Below are 15,012 nucleotides of genomic sequence, written 5' to 3' on the forward strand. Positions count from 1 at the left end.
ACACCGCTAGAAGCAGAACCAAGAGGCGATCCATCTTGCCCATGGCGTCTGATGAGGAACGGTCTGATTTGCAGCAGAGCCTCTGTTTGCTTTATAGACTTCCATGCCGAGAAACAGATGGATCCTGGCCCGCATCGCGTGAGAGGACGTGTAGATTGTTCCAATATTTGCTGGATGAAGACAACTTTCCATTTCGTCTGCTGACGTGGTTTTTCAGTGAGCCATTAACTTCTAAACATCTGGTCCTTTTTGACTAAGAGGATTGTCATCAGATCAGCCCACATTTGAACATCCCAAAAAGTCGAAGAGTTGTAAACTGTCTGTTTGGCGTGTGATCCAAAGTGAGTAAAGTTCAGTTTGAGGCACAACCATCAGCATCGAGACAAGCGGGATTACAATGTAATACAGTGATTGCTGTTACTGTGCCAGCTGGTGTGTCTACCCAAAACTCGAGAATTGGAGTTACTTATCAGTGGCTTGGGGAAGGCGCAGTGGCGTAATGGGGGAGGGGACTTGGGGACAGCCCTCCCGTTTCCCCTACTCAAGGTCTGTTCCTCTCCCTCCCAATAATGTAATAAGCTTGTTGGCATTAATAAAGGCGTTTTGAATGCTCTTCCCGAAACTGTAGGAGCCCCGCCCCCGAGAACATAGGTTCACAGCCCCATTTGTATTTAATGTCTTCGCGCCAACCACTGATCTCTATATAAAGACTGGATAGCGGATATGCATACAACATTCACACAGTAGACTTTGCATATTGACCAATTCGCCCCGGTCTCACAAAGATGGCCGCGTATAATACGAACGTTCTACGCGTAAATACGCGCGCGTTGTATCAACAGTTGACGCGCATTTTGGTCACGTACACATATTATGATGTTCTAAAAGGGACACATTTCCGTAGTGATTATTATTTCAAAACGCCGAAAAAGTTATATTTGCGGCATTTTAGTAACCACAACGTTAGAAAAATTGTAGTTAACCTTGGTCAGTGGTGGTGGTCAAAATATAAGTCAAGTGAACCGCGACGTTACAAAAGAAATCATGCCGTCTATAAAAACGGCATCTTGTCCTTTGTAGATCACCAGCCGGTCTCACCAATATGGCGTCAAATTCGTACATTGTGCGGCTCTGTATTAGCTATCCAGTCTTTATATAGAGATCAGTGGCGCCAACCCTTCGATGCAATTCTCGAATATCGGTAACTGTATGAGTTTGTGCATGTTGCTGTATTTGTACGCACGAAAACCTTATGCCGAAAAGTGTCCTATACGTGGCCGTCGCCAGTAGATCAAACAGCGCCATCTTCAGGCCAATTTTGTCAGGCTGCGTACCTTCCCTAGTGTTCATGCACTGACGCTCGCTTACAAACTCGTGGGTACTCTTTTATACACAGCGAGCATCGTGTTGCCCATGAGGGGATGGAAGAGGAGGGGCAGCATTGGGGGTAGAATCACACTATAGATACTACTTTTGTTTAACCAGCGTTTCTTTAACTCAATGATAGATATAATTCTTGCCTGTTTGTCATGGACAAAGTGTCCACATTTCATACATATTATTGGTTTGTCTGTGCACTCATCAACTAACCCAACTTTAAACGGAGATTAAGGAGCGAGGAGTATGAAAGCGGGAGGCGGGGTGGCAATCGGAAGGCAGGGAGTGTTAGGGGCAGGCCTTTTGGCAATGGTCCCTAATTTATGGCATTGCGTAAAGGTAACCCGTACACTTCACAGGAGTGTTTTCCAATTTAATAGCTGTAATAAATATCCACAACTCATTTTAACAATACATGCATTTACTGCCCTAAGAATTACATGCCGATACATACACCTTAGTCATAGGTTACATATAGCACCAAGTACCCAGAGTAAGATGGCATACATCAAAGGCTTTTCAAAAGGTTGCTACTCTCAAAATGAACAAACTTGATATATTTTAAATAGGATGCCTTTACGAAGTTCAGCACCCTAGGTAAATTTCAACTTTTATGAAGTACTTTACTTGCTAGGTACACGAGAAATTTCTCGGATGGCAAACATAAAGTTGCATCGTCAGCAATTGAATGGAACGACGCCAGGTGCAAGTGTTTTTATGGCCGAGTTGATCATTATATCATTGCAAATAAAACTTTCTATGTATAAAACACAGTTTGGCCCTAATTGAAAGTAAATGAAGAAACAGTTAATAATTCTCTTCATGTTTACATTCACGTTTCATAACGTACTGTTGGATTTGTATAAGCGTCGTAACTGTTCCAGTATCTGCTAGATGCAGATAACTTTCATTTTTGTCTGCTGGCGTGGTTTTCCGGTGAGACATTAACTTCCAAATATCCGGTCCTTGTTGTTAACTCACTGTTGGGTGTGTATTGCGACGTGAATAAGGTCCAATGCAGGCAAAACCATCAGCATAGGAACAAGCGAGAGTACATGGTAATACAGTGATAGCAGTTACCAAGCCAGCTGGTTTGTCTAACAGAACTTGGGAGTTGGAGTTACTTATCAGTGGCTTGGCGAAGACGCAGTGGCGTAATTCGGGGTGGGGGGGCTTGGGGACACGCCTCCCCTTTTCCCTAGTCGAGGCTGTGCCTTCTCATCCAATTGTGCCCCATTCAGAAGCTTCGAGGAGGCAATAATGGGCTTGTTAGCATTAATAAAGACGTGTTGACTGCCTCTCAAAACTAAGGTACCGTAGGACTCCCCCCCCCCCCCCCCCCCCAACATAGGTTCTAAGCCCCCATTTGTATATAATGTCTTCGCGCCAACCCTTTGATACAGTACTGGAATATTGGTGACCCTTTTGGTTCGTGCATTTAGCTCAATTGATACACAGGACACATTGCGCCATAAAGTGTCCTTTACGTGACCTTTGTGAGTAGATCAAACAGCGCCATCTGCAGTTCATAACCAAGACAGTGTTTACAAGGCTGCGTTTCAATGTGAAGGCACTGACACTCTTATGATCTCGAAGGGACTTATTTCCACAACGAACATCGCGCTCCCCATGAAGGGATGGAAGAGGGGCAACATTGGGGGTAGATTCACACTGTGGATACTACTGTTTTGCCAGCGTCTCCTTAACTCAATGATAGCAATTATTTTGCATTGTCTATCATGGGCAAAATGTTCAGACTTCATACCTATAAATCATTTTTTTGTGCTTCTACCAGTACCATCACCTTAATAATACCCATCACTCAACTCAACATTGGGCAGAGGGTCGGGAACGTGGAGGAGGAAACCGGGACCCCCTCCATTTCTTTGGGGAAGGGGGTGAAGGCCATGGCAATGTCCCCTGATCTAACGCATTGCGTAGGATTCCCCCGAATTTCACATTGGTGTTTTCCTCAGCTGTAACTTAATTATCCACTACTCATTAACAGTGCGTTACATGCCGATATGAACATCTTAATCATACAGGGCTTTTTTTATAAACAGCATCAGCTGCTGCCCCCGAACACCCAACTTGACTCCTAAAAACTCTGACTAAAGTACTTGATGCGTTCTTAATTCTATGTTATTGGCAAATTTAGAAGCCGATTTAATGTTCAACTTTTGTGAAACACTTTGCTTGCTTACTTTCTCGGATGACAACCATAAGTTGCTTCATCAGCTATTCGAACGGAACAGCGCCAGCTGCAAGTTGTTTTTTACCCAGTTCATAAATATTTCATTGCAAATACAATTGTCTTTCTAGCCATGAAACACAGTTTGGCCTAAATTGAAAGTAAATGAAGAAAAAGTTAATAATTCTCTTCCTATTTACATCCACGTTTCATATCGTTTTGTAGGATTTGGATGAGCGTTGGAGCTGGATTTCAAACTTTCCCTTTTTATGTAAACTTTTACATTTTTGGCATAAAAACATAAAATATGGAGGTTAGTGAGTTTTAAATAATATATATCATAATCATAATAGAATAATCATCTCGTTGCGCTTTATGTCAAGGTCTCAAAGCGATTCACAGTTATTGCACCTGTTTATCAGGCCGTGCGACCAGTTTGAGCAGCAGCTCAGGTAAATAAATGTAAAAGTATAGCCCAACAAATGTTAACGTCTTTTTGAAAGTGGGCCATAATCATGTTAGTCAAGGCAAGAAACTGAATCATATTTTGCAGCCGATGGCGTGTCCCGGTCGGATAATTATGGCTTCGGCTTTGGCCATTGTGCCACTTCGGTCGGTAACCGTTGCCTAGCCGTTTTGGAAACATTATCTACGTACCTGGCAGAATCTATTTAAACGATCTGGCACACTGGACACGCCCATTTCTCGGAGGATTTTAAATCCCTCACATGTTCATTATAAAATTACTCGTGACGCGCTGTATTCCAGTGACTGATGTGACTGTGGTTGTCAATATGGACAGGCGCGGGACCCCCCCCCCCCCCTCAACCCACCCCTAGCTCTGACTCAATTTTTTTCTTCTTCACAGAATTATATTTAAAACTGTTAACCCCCCGCTCTTACACCAAAACTAAATTATGATATTTACACCGGTAATAATGCCCGCCTATGTACACAACATTCGGACTGAGCCATCTTGAGTGCGGGGTATTTGTACACTATAGTGTTCATGATGTTCGGATTTGAACAGCACCCCCATTGACAGTATGGTAGGAGCCTCCTCCCCCTCCCACCTATTGCTTTTACGGAGGCCAAGTATCTGTCGAAAAAAAACATTGTCTACATTGCAGCATTGATTTGCTGATGCAAGCCCACCCCCCTACAAAAAATCTTGGATCCGCCCCAGATTGAGTGATGAGCAAGTTCGTTCAGTGTTGTTAACCATTCACCTTCATTGAACGCCCGCTATTTAATGATGCATGGTTGGACTAGTCCATTATTTGGGATTAGTGTACGCGGTTGCTCGCAGTGCTGGTCGTATGGGTCGTGAATTTTCGAGTCGTATGTATTTTGAAGATTTATAGGTGCACTTTACATTTTGAAAAAGAAACGTGCACTTTTGTTGTGTAGATGTAGGCAGGACCCCAAATCGCGCGTTCTACGCAGTTTTCATATAATTTGTGGGGAAAAAAACAATTCAGTTTTAAATTCAACTGACTCGCACGATATACTCTCGCTTTACTCTTCTTATTTTTCTAGCTCACAGCTGCCTAAATAACAATAACTGTTCGCATTGACTTAGAAAAACCAGTTACACACTAGCTATTCTGTCCTAATATTTACAGCTCTAAGCTTTCATTTTTATGAGGCTGGCGTTGAGACGGACGTGCACAATGTGCAATTTGTTCTTTCTCACTCTAGAGCAGAGCCATTACATCAACAACTTTTTCCCACAGAGTAAACAAAGACACCATGTGCGGGACGCTTCAATATTTCACTTGAAAAAAAATGTAAACTGGCATAAACTCTGACGCTAGTGACTTTCACTTGGTATTTTGTGGTAGTCACACACTATATGGTAGTTTATTAAGTTGGCCATATTTAAGTTGATATCTGTAGTCTGTTATTGAAAAATTAAATTATACTGGTCAAACTAAAAGTTCGGTATTTTCTAATGGTGTCAAAGTTAAGGATTATATTCATATTCAGATGGCCAGACATCATGCGAGGTCCGTTTTGCCTGGTGTGTTTCTGAGTCCGTAGCCTAAGATCAAGGGAAACGTTATTTCAGTTTGTTGCGTCTGATCCGACCACAACAAAGCAGAAGTACAAAGTGTTTTTGTGCGTATCGCATTTCAATGAAATGTCATTTGGAAAGGCACAAGGGCATAAGGTCCAAATAATACCATTATCTACCGTGCACCATTTGAGGCAGAGGGCCCCCCTCGAGCGACCACAAAATGCTTCATTGACTAGCTCTTCCCAGAGACTTTGATTATACCAAAAAGGGTTTTCAAGGATCAAAACTAGGAAGAGAGAAAAAAAAGATCCCTATTAAACTATTTCTCGTCCAGCATCAAGGACAATTACTTTGTTTAAACTTTCTATACGGTAACATGATTGGCGCCCTCTTTTGTTTGGTAAATGAAACGGATGAAATATCAGTTCCGAACGATACAGATCTTAATAGGCTACTATACTGTGAAGTCTTTCATGTCAAAATATAAACTAGACATGTACAGCAATTCAAAAAAACTAGATTTAGTCACCTCGGCTGGCACCGTTGTGTCCATTTTCGGGTCCGGGCCCCATGGACTATTTTCACTGAATTTAAATAACAAAACCTGACATCAGTGAGGACGCACTCTACTATGAGTCTTTACAAATCCTGGTGGCGCCCTACATCCGCAAGATCTACCCTATCACTGTTGGATCACTGAGGTCGCATATTTTTTTCTGAAACTCAAAGGTCATTATTTATTTCTTTTTTAGATTGAAGCTTCGCTTTTGGCCAAGACTTTTTTCTTTTTGTATGAGGCTAATGTGAATGTTTATTGTACAATTTACCTTGCATACAATTTGCATATCTGAACAAACCTGGATTTTTTTTTCAGTTTAAATTTCTAAATTTTAATGGCATCCGAAAAGGTACACGCATAATTTTAAATGATTTCACGTTATTTCAGGCTTTCATAATTTACTATGAGTCAGTCGTGTTTCAATCAAATGAAGTTTACTGCCTAATCTAACCTATTTGAGTATAGTCTTCAACAACCATATCCTTTAATAAAGACGATTTGTATCGCCGACAAACAGTCTCGACAACGATTCAGATTGCCGTCGTGAATAGCGCCACCTAGTGTAAGATGTCTAAATTTGTCACTCTGAAGGGCGCCCTCATGATTGATGTCCACCCCAATTCCCGCCCCTCCCCTTTCGAATATGCAGAGGCCGGTTTAAATACTTGCCCGGTTAGTCAGTCTGCTTTTTTTTTCGAAGAAGACCGGAAAAACAGTGGCGGATCCCACTTTGACTGGGGGAGTAGCTTGCATGTGCTACTTTTTTCTGCATGATTTTTACTTTTTTTTGCGCCCCCAAGGGGGAAAGGACTAAACGCCCCCGGTCCTCCCGGCCCCCGGTCCTTCCCCCCCCCCCCTTCGCCCTCCCCCAGATCCGTCAATGTTATGTTTTCCATTGTAGATTTAGTAACAGCCAATTCTTTACCTTGTTTTAAATACTTCTTAATAGAGAACGCATGTGTTGAGACAATTTAATTGCGTTTTTATGAATGTCAGAATTAAAATTGTTGCTTTTATCTGCAACAAGTAATTTCACCGGTGCAGGATAAGCTAACAGCAGGAAGAAAGCATTTTAATACAAAATTATTTCACTCAGACAAAGAGGAATTGCACTTTGATCTTATTGTTTTAATTCTACCAAACGAAAAATAAGAGAATCTCTTGTAATGAGGAAAACGAGAGGAAAAAAAATGAGAAATCAACTTGCTTCAAAAAATTGGAAGAAATACGTCACAAACTGTTTCTTGAATTTTTTAATGAGTTTTTTTTTTAGATTTATTTGTAGGTTATCCAAATCGCTGCTCGGTTCAAAATCGTCCACTTTGTAGCGATGAACTTTCCTTCGATATTTTGGATTGGATGGCCGGCATGGAATTCCTACAATGTTTCTTTTACCTCCAAATGATCAGGGAATAAGCTAGGCCAGCAGCCTCGGTCCAAAATTTTGGCCACCGGCCAAATGAGGGGAATAATCGTCATAGCGATTTTTGGCAAGGTATACACCTTCGGAGTTGGAAAATATGTGATAGCATTGCAGCGGTGGCAGCTTTTTGGGTGTTATCACCTTTTTTCAAAATGTCCATCAAAATGCTTGTTACAACTCTAGGGGCGGTGTACCTTGCGCATGCGCACTATAATCATTTATGCCCTGATTTGATACTGACCAAACCCCCAGGCTGATGGTCTAAACTCCAATTTGTGCAGCTAGGCACTTTTTTGGCACCAACAATTTCTGATAAAAAAAAGTAAATAAAAGTGTCGTTAAAATGTTTCATTTTTAACTTACGCCATAGACATTGCACATGGCAGATCGCTGATTCAAATATTTTGTTGTGAGTTATAAATGCAAGACTCCTACGAATGTATTCCACCTTTCAATAAAATCTGCCCTTCCCTTCCACAAATTCTAAAACAAAAATGTTTCAACGGTTCTCTTTAGGTTGAAGCAAGGTCATATCCTCAAAATTGTATTTTAGAACTGGAACAACTTTTTCTCATTACAGTAAACTTATCTGTAATAACTAGCTTGAATAATGGAATTAACTTCAGGACGTATATATCAGTTTCGAAAAAGATAGAATATGTCATGTGTATTCATTTCAAGCGTTTCTAATTGGTTTCCACAGGTATATTGGTATATTGTCCGATTCGGAGTGATCTTTGGGCACAGAAGATTACAGCACTACTAACGTACGCTGTCTGGCAAAAAGAAACACGTGCTTAAGGTAAGTTTAACGGAAAACATGTACCATCGTTTTACCATGACATAACATCCAACTTTGCTGTAGTTAAAGACATTACAGCGACTGTACCCATTCACCCCGACACTGCCACTAGGGAAATCATGAAATGAATGCGATTTTTTGTAGACATCAAATGTGTAATACACATTTGCAGAGATGGGACACTATTTGATTTGATTCTCGTTTTGACAGCCCGATGGTCCTATATGAAAAAGATTCCGTCCAGCGTAAACTCTTTTCTTCAGAAAGGGCTTTGGTTAAGCGTGTCCTTTATTGTTCGATTTTCCCCAAGTTAAGGTTTGGAAGTCATTTCTTCAGAATTCAAACTAGTAAATATTCTTGGTTAACTCAAATCGGAACAAAAGCTTAAAGGAAAGAAAATGAAAATGGAAATAAAATGGGCAATTCCAAAGTTTTGTTGCATTCTAAGCAATGTAGCGCCGCTCTTTAGACTCTTATGTCAACATGTAACATGGATACATCTCATCAGGACTTATAACGCAGCCATAAGCAAGTTTTGTGAGTTGTAATGGGACATGTTATCTCGACAAGTTACATTGCAAAATAAGGACATGGATCGAAAACTCATATGTCTTTGAATAAACATTTTCCTTAAATAGGAGGGACACAGCTGAAACAAATTATACTATTCTGTAATTGCTTAATAACTGGCAAATGCTTTGACATATACTATTTTTTTTCAATTTCTTTGTTTTAGTTTAAAGCATTCCCAGACAGTCTTGGTTAGTTACGTTACGGCTCGTTTCGTTATAGCTTGTCCGCCCATCTTTGGTTCAAGTAAAAACACACACGCAAAAATAATCAAACACACATGCTCTTTGGACATAGAAAGAGAACCTTTTTCTCGTCCTTGCACACAAAAACACAAAAATTGATTTGCGTGCTGCATGTTGAAACAAGGTGCCAAGATGACGACCAAAATCCATACTTGCCAAAAACTATGTGGTGTTTTTTTTTGCTCATAACTTGCTTTACTAGAATCCATCTCACTGGCATACCACTCAAATGAAAGGTATTTTTGCCTCGATTGATTTGATACCACATTCGAGATTGTGATGCTTATAGTTCTACTGATTTAATTCCCAATTTCCAACCGTGTCCGCTTCTCCGTGGAATTGCCCATATAAAGAAGAAATTGAAAATCACAAAATTGGAATAACTTCGAAAAAGTAAATATTCATGGTTAACTCAAACTTGGAACAAAACGCTTAAAGGAACAAAAACGAAAATGAAAATCTGAACAAAATAAAATCGAAAAGCAAAACTAATTCCAAGAAAAGTCAAATGAAGATAAGAATTCAGTGTACCATGGTCGTTTCCATTTCCGGTTTGAGTCCGAGACGACAGCTCTTTCCTGCAACAAATCGAGAATTTAAAATAACTTACAATTGCTACAAGTAGAAAGTGGATAAGCATGCAATTTTGTTTTGATGAAAACAGAAACCAGAGTACATCTTTCGCATAGCCTTTCAAAGTTTCCTGAAGCGACAAAAAATTCTAAAAGCAATGAAATCTTTGCTTTTAAGCACAACATTTGTAACGTGGCGCAACCGCAAACTTACTTTTAAATATCCATTAATTTTAAAGAAAACCTTGACATGCCCGATTGGCCTCTCCTAGTGATCATCTTTTGTACAATGCAGTCTTAGATGCACAGAGTGTGGATAACTAAGGGGCTCGTTTTGGGACGTGAAACCAAACTAGGCGCTTTGTAGTAAATTTAGCTAGCCTCACCCTCAGCTACAAGTAGTAATTTGCAGTATGCAGTACTGTAGCATATTGGTGTACATTACTTGTATTTTGATGCAAATGGCACCCCAAATATTATGTACTATGTGGCACATTTAGTTTGTTTCTGGTGTTGGAGAGGTAATGCCTGTTATCATCTCAGAAGCGGGCAGTACAAGGCGAGCTACTGTTTTTCATCAGAGATTTCATAAAGAGGCTGAAAGCTACAGAAGACAAAGTATTTTGTAGCTTCGGGTACTTCACCCTTTAATTCATTTGGGGTTAGGATTTATCATTAGGTGAAGTTCGATTATCTTGCCTCTCTTCGGTTAGGACAAGTTTTGTAAATGTGAAGCCAAAGTGTGAATAGTGTTGAGTGAGCCTGTCCATTTTGTGTCACAGCGCCCTCAATTTTGCTAGCAGAAACAATGAGTAGTTTACCTTGATATGTCTACTGGTCTTGGTCATCAGTGTTTTGCTCCTTCGACAAAAGCTGCTTCCGTCGCGGATAGGTCTCAATGCTGTGCCTCTTGACTTCATTATCTAGGAATTTACATCACAATACCAACACTTTACATTAATGTCATAATGGCAGGAAAAACATGAAGCTTCCATTGATTGTTGATTGTACCGTTTGTCTCAAATTGTCCTGATGATAGAGCGCCCTCTTGTGGTCAACCGTAGATGGCTTTTGTGAACTACGGATCAGTTCAGATTTCTTTTAACTTTAACGTCCTTGTTTCAGTGTGACTAGCACGAACATTCCTAAGGTGTTTGTTAGTGTACTTGATTTGACCTCATCTCGGGAATAACTTTGGTGGGAGAATTTTGTTCAATAAGTGTTAACTAAAACTAGACTTGTGTTCGTAACAAACGCATGATTGTTTTGGCAAAGCCTTTGTGACATCTGGCAGGTACATTTACATGTAGAAGTTTCATACATGTCCGATGTGTAGTTCTGTAAATATTGGACTGTGTATAATTTAAGTTGGTGTTACATAGTATATACAGGCATGCAACTTTTCCTCGGATCAGCTGATTTCCTCTTTTTTCACTTCACATGTGTGCCATTGAAAATAGAAAAACACTGTACAAAGTCTGGGAAAAATGTGAATTTCCTCTTTTTTGTGATTTCCCAGTTGCATGCCTGTATATACATTGTAATACGTGATGATATCATCAATGGACTTCGAAAAAGGCACTTTTAATTTGACATCTCATGACGTGTGTTGACGTCATCATGATGTCACTTCGGATTCTCCATATCGTTCTTCCCACCCTATTTCACGATGATGGAACCTTATGTGTGTTTTAAGAAATCGGGTTATTGATCACGTCATGATGACGTAGCACATTTTTCATATTTTTGGTAGATGTCTATGACCTACCAAACCTGTTGCAAAAAGAATTATGATTTGAGCATGAAGTGTTCGTAAGTCAATCATTGCAATCAACCTCAAACATTTCAAAAATCCATTTAAAATTACTAGGACGTCATTATGACATAAACATTGTTTATGTATAAAACATCCCTGTCTATGTACATACAAAGTTTCAACCCAAATAAACTTGTAGTTCGCTAGATATAGGACTTTAAAAAAAATCCACTTTTAAGATGACGTCACATGACGCATGGTGACGTCACCACTTTTAATGCACACGTGAACAATATGATCTTGGTTTGTGTCACGTTAGGTGTAGATCTATAAGCGAAAACAGTGTCATTTTTATTAAATGGAATGCAATTATAAGAACTTAAAATTTCATAAAAAAATCAATCGATGACGTATTCCTGACGTCACTTGCAAATATTTAGCTGTTTCATATATTAAATAATATTACCTAGCTGCCCACCAAGTTTCGTGATCCCATCTACCCCTGTATGTGTTTCAAAGAATCGCGTTTTATGACGTCATCATGACGTCAATCACTTGTATGTTTTTATGCAAATATTTATTACCTACAAAACCCATTACAAAGGAATTTTGAATTTATCATGTTCTGTTCTTGGGATATGTTTTTTAGGTACAATAATTTATAAAAGCCATAAAAGTCACATGATGACTTCACCATGACGTCAGCTCAATTTTCAATTATAGCACGTCCCTGCCTACATGCAGACGAAGTTTCGACCCTATTGGACTTGTAGTTCTCCACATCCAGATATGGGACTTTAAAATGTGCACCTTTAAGATGACGTCACATGACACGTGTTAACGTCATCATGACGTCCGTCTTCGCGGCCAATCTCTGCTATGTGGTGTGTTAGTCTATGTCAAGTAATATGACTGTATTTTATGCCAAAAGGGCTGTTAATTTTTTTTTAAAATCAAAAGAAAAACTAAGCTGTTCTGTTTCGGCAGTGTGCCGAAACAGCCAATGACGCTGACGCGTGTGTATAGGTAAAAGATGTACAAACTGTTTTACCGTCGCAGTTCCGCCCCTCATCTTCCGCATAAAGGCAGTCAACAATGCGATCGCAGGTATACCTCATCGGGATTTCGTCACCATTATCACACTGGAAAACCTCTGGAAATCACCAGAAATCAAAAGAAAGTAGAACATTTCGTTACACGAATTGCAAGACTATTTGGATGCGTGCATGAAGTTGATGTCTGACTTCGGTTTGAAACACACATGTATAGGCTCATCTATATGGATCAACACAAAGGCACCCTTTCATGCCACGCGTCTGTGGAGAAAAAAAGTGTTACCAAAAGAATGAGACAACATACAAAAACACAAGAGCATGACACAGTTATGCCTACAAAGTAACTATTTTTCCCATTAACAAACGGAGCACAAAGAATATCACTGAAATTATTTTGATAGTGCTACGTTTATGAGTCAGAAAAGGCATGTCTGCTGCGTCGAGCATCTATTTTCTTTCGAATAATTACCGTTAAAACAGTTGTATTCATCTTCGCCATAGTAACAGTCTTCGAAGCCGTCACATCTTTGGTCGTCTGGAATGCATTGGCTGCTGTTGTAGCAAAGCCACATGGATGACCTGCAGACTGTAAAATAAAAACAACACAACGTGGAACATAAACTACTGATTCCGCGTTTCTACCAGATGCAGACGCATCTGGTATTTGAGAACAACATTTCATTGGACAGTCAAAGTTTCCTTTTCAATAACTTTGTGTAAAAACAGACTATGGGCTCAAAAGAGGGCGCCCTTTACCTTGCAACGACGTCCCGTGGGCGGGACATTTCGCTGGTTGACGCGCACCGTTCCTTGTGTGTGACGCACGTACACCAGGGGATTTGTACTATATGTACACGCAGTGGCCGCGCTTCGCGGCAAAATAATTGCAATCGGGCAAGATGGCGTCGTTCGGTCACCCCCATCTGTTCTTTCTTTGCCGTTGAGGGGGTACTTGTGAACGGAGCGGATACCACTCAAAGCAATCTCTACGACACCACAAGAGAATGGTTCCCTGTGACTATTTACCATTGCAGTCGTATTCATCTTCGCCGAAGAAGCAGTTTGAGAATCCGTCACATCTTTCGTAGCTTTGAATACATTGGCCGTTGTGGCACTGCCATTGATATGGTCTGCAATCGTGGTTGTAGGATGGTTCGGTGGCGTGGTCGAACGGGCTGTCAGTAGTAGGATATGAAGGAGCTTTGGTGAAGGAAAGAATAAACGGAAACTGTTTTACTCTGTGTTTCTAATATCGAAGGCAAGTGTACGTTTGTGCTACAAGGGCAAGTAAACTTGATCACACGTGTCTATGGGTACAGTCAGTGATCGAACAGTGGCTTTTGAAAATGAGATTTGTTGCTTAAGACCGTGAAGATGCCGCTTTTCCTGCATTGTGATCGTTCGGCTTTTGCCTAATTGCTTTTCTATGACACTTCACCTCACGGGAAGAAGTGCCGATATTTCGATGAAGTTAACCCCTACATCATACGTCTCGACGCAAGCGATGTGCTAGGAGATCTTAAATTCTAAACCTTTCTCCGCCTTATCAGAATGAATGTAGATATGATAAAGTGAAGAAATGGATTACAATACACATTAAGTCTAGTTGTAATGTTTAATGACAGTCAGTTCTGTTACAGTAAAATAGCTGAAGATGTGAGTAGTTACCATAACAGTTGTATTCGTCTTCGCCATAGTAGCAGTCAGAGTATCCGTTGCATCGTTGATAGTCTTGAATACATTGGCCGTTGTAGTAGCATCGCCACTCATATGAACTACATCCGTAGTGGGATGGTTCAGTGGTGTAGTCTAAAAATGACAGGTGTCGTTTAAAAGACAGTAGCAAATATGTGTTGTGTCCTATATTTGACAAACTTTCTTTCTGTAATGAATAATTACCATAACAGTTGTATTCGTCTTCGCCATAGTAGCAGTCAGAATACCCGTTGCATCTTTGGTAGTCTTGAATACATTGGCCGTTGTAGTAGCATCGCCACTCATATGAACTGCAGCCGTAGTAGGATGGTTCAGTGGTGTAGTCTAAAAATGACAGGTGTCGTTTAAAAGACAGTAGCAAATATGTGTTGTGTCCTATATTTGACAAACTTTCTTTCTGTAATGAATAATTACCATAACAGTTGTATTCGTCTTCGCCATAGTAGCAGTCAGAATACCCGTTGCATCGTTGATAGTCTTGAATACATTGGCCGTTGTAGTAGCATCGCCACTCATATGAACTGCAGCCGTAGTAGGGCAGTTCAGTAGTGTGGTCGAATGGACTGTCAGTGTTAGGGTAAGGAACTTTGATGTGGTAAAACAAAAATGGAATAAATGTCAAGAGTTTTATTCGCTTCTTGTATCTAAGGCATTCATGACAATATACATGTACTTGTAGGTTACACACCCATTGTAAGTTACCGCACTTAGATGGGAACAGTAGGC

General features: G+C 40.2%; 1 protein-coding gene across 1 annotated transcript in view; it reads right to left on the reverse strand.

Moving 5' to 3' along the window:
* The window catches only part of LOC119732362, a 39,169-nt gene extending 24,294 nt beyond the window's left edge, over nucleotides 1–14,875 (reverse strand). The window contains exons 1-3 of the mRNA XM_038205820.1: nucleotides 14,701–14,875; nucleotides 14,470–14,610; nucleotides 14,239–14,379 (exon numbers count right to left, since the gene is read on the reverse strand). Of these exons, the coding sequence (XP_038061748.1) occupies nucleotides 14,239–14,379; nucleotides 14,470–14,610; nucleotides 14,701–14,802 (384 nt within the window). The 5' untranslated portion in view covers nucleotides 14,803–14,875. The remainder of the gene's footprint in view (nucleotides 1–14,238; nucleotides 14,380–14,469; nucleotides 14,611–14,700) is intronic.
* Between the last annotated feature and the right edge of the window lie 137 nt (nucleotides 14,876–15,012).

The sequence above is a fragment of the Patiria miniata genome, unplaced genomic scaffold (genome assembly GCF_015706575.1).
Source record: "Patiria miniata isolate m_02_andy unplaced genomic scaffold, ASM1570657v1 HiC_scaffold_24, whole genome shotgun sequence".
NCBI lineage: Eukaryota > Metazoa > Echinodermata > Asteroidea > Valvatida > Asterinidae > Patiria > Patiria miniata.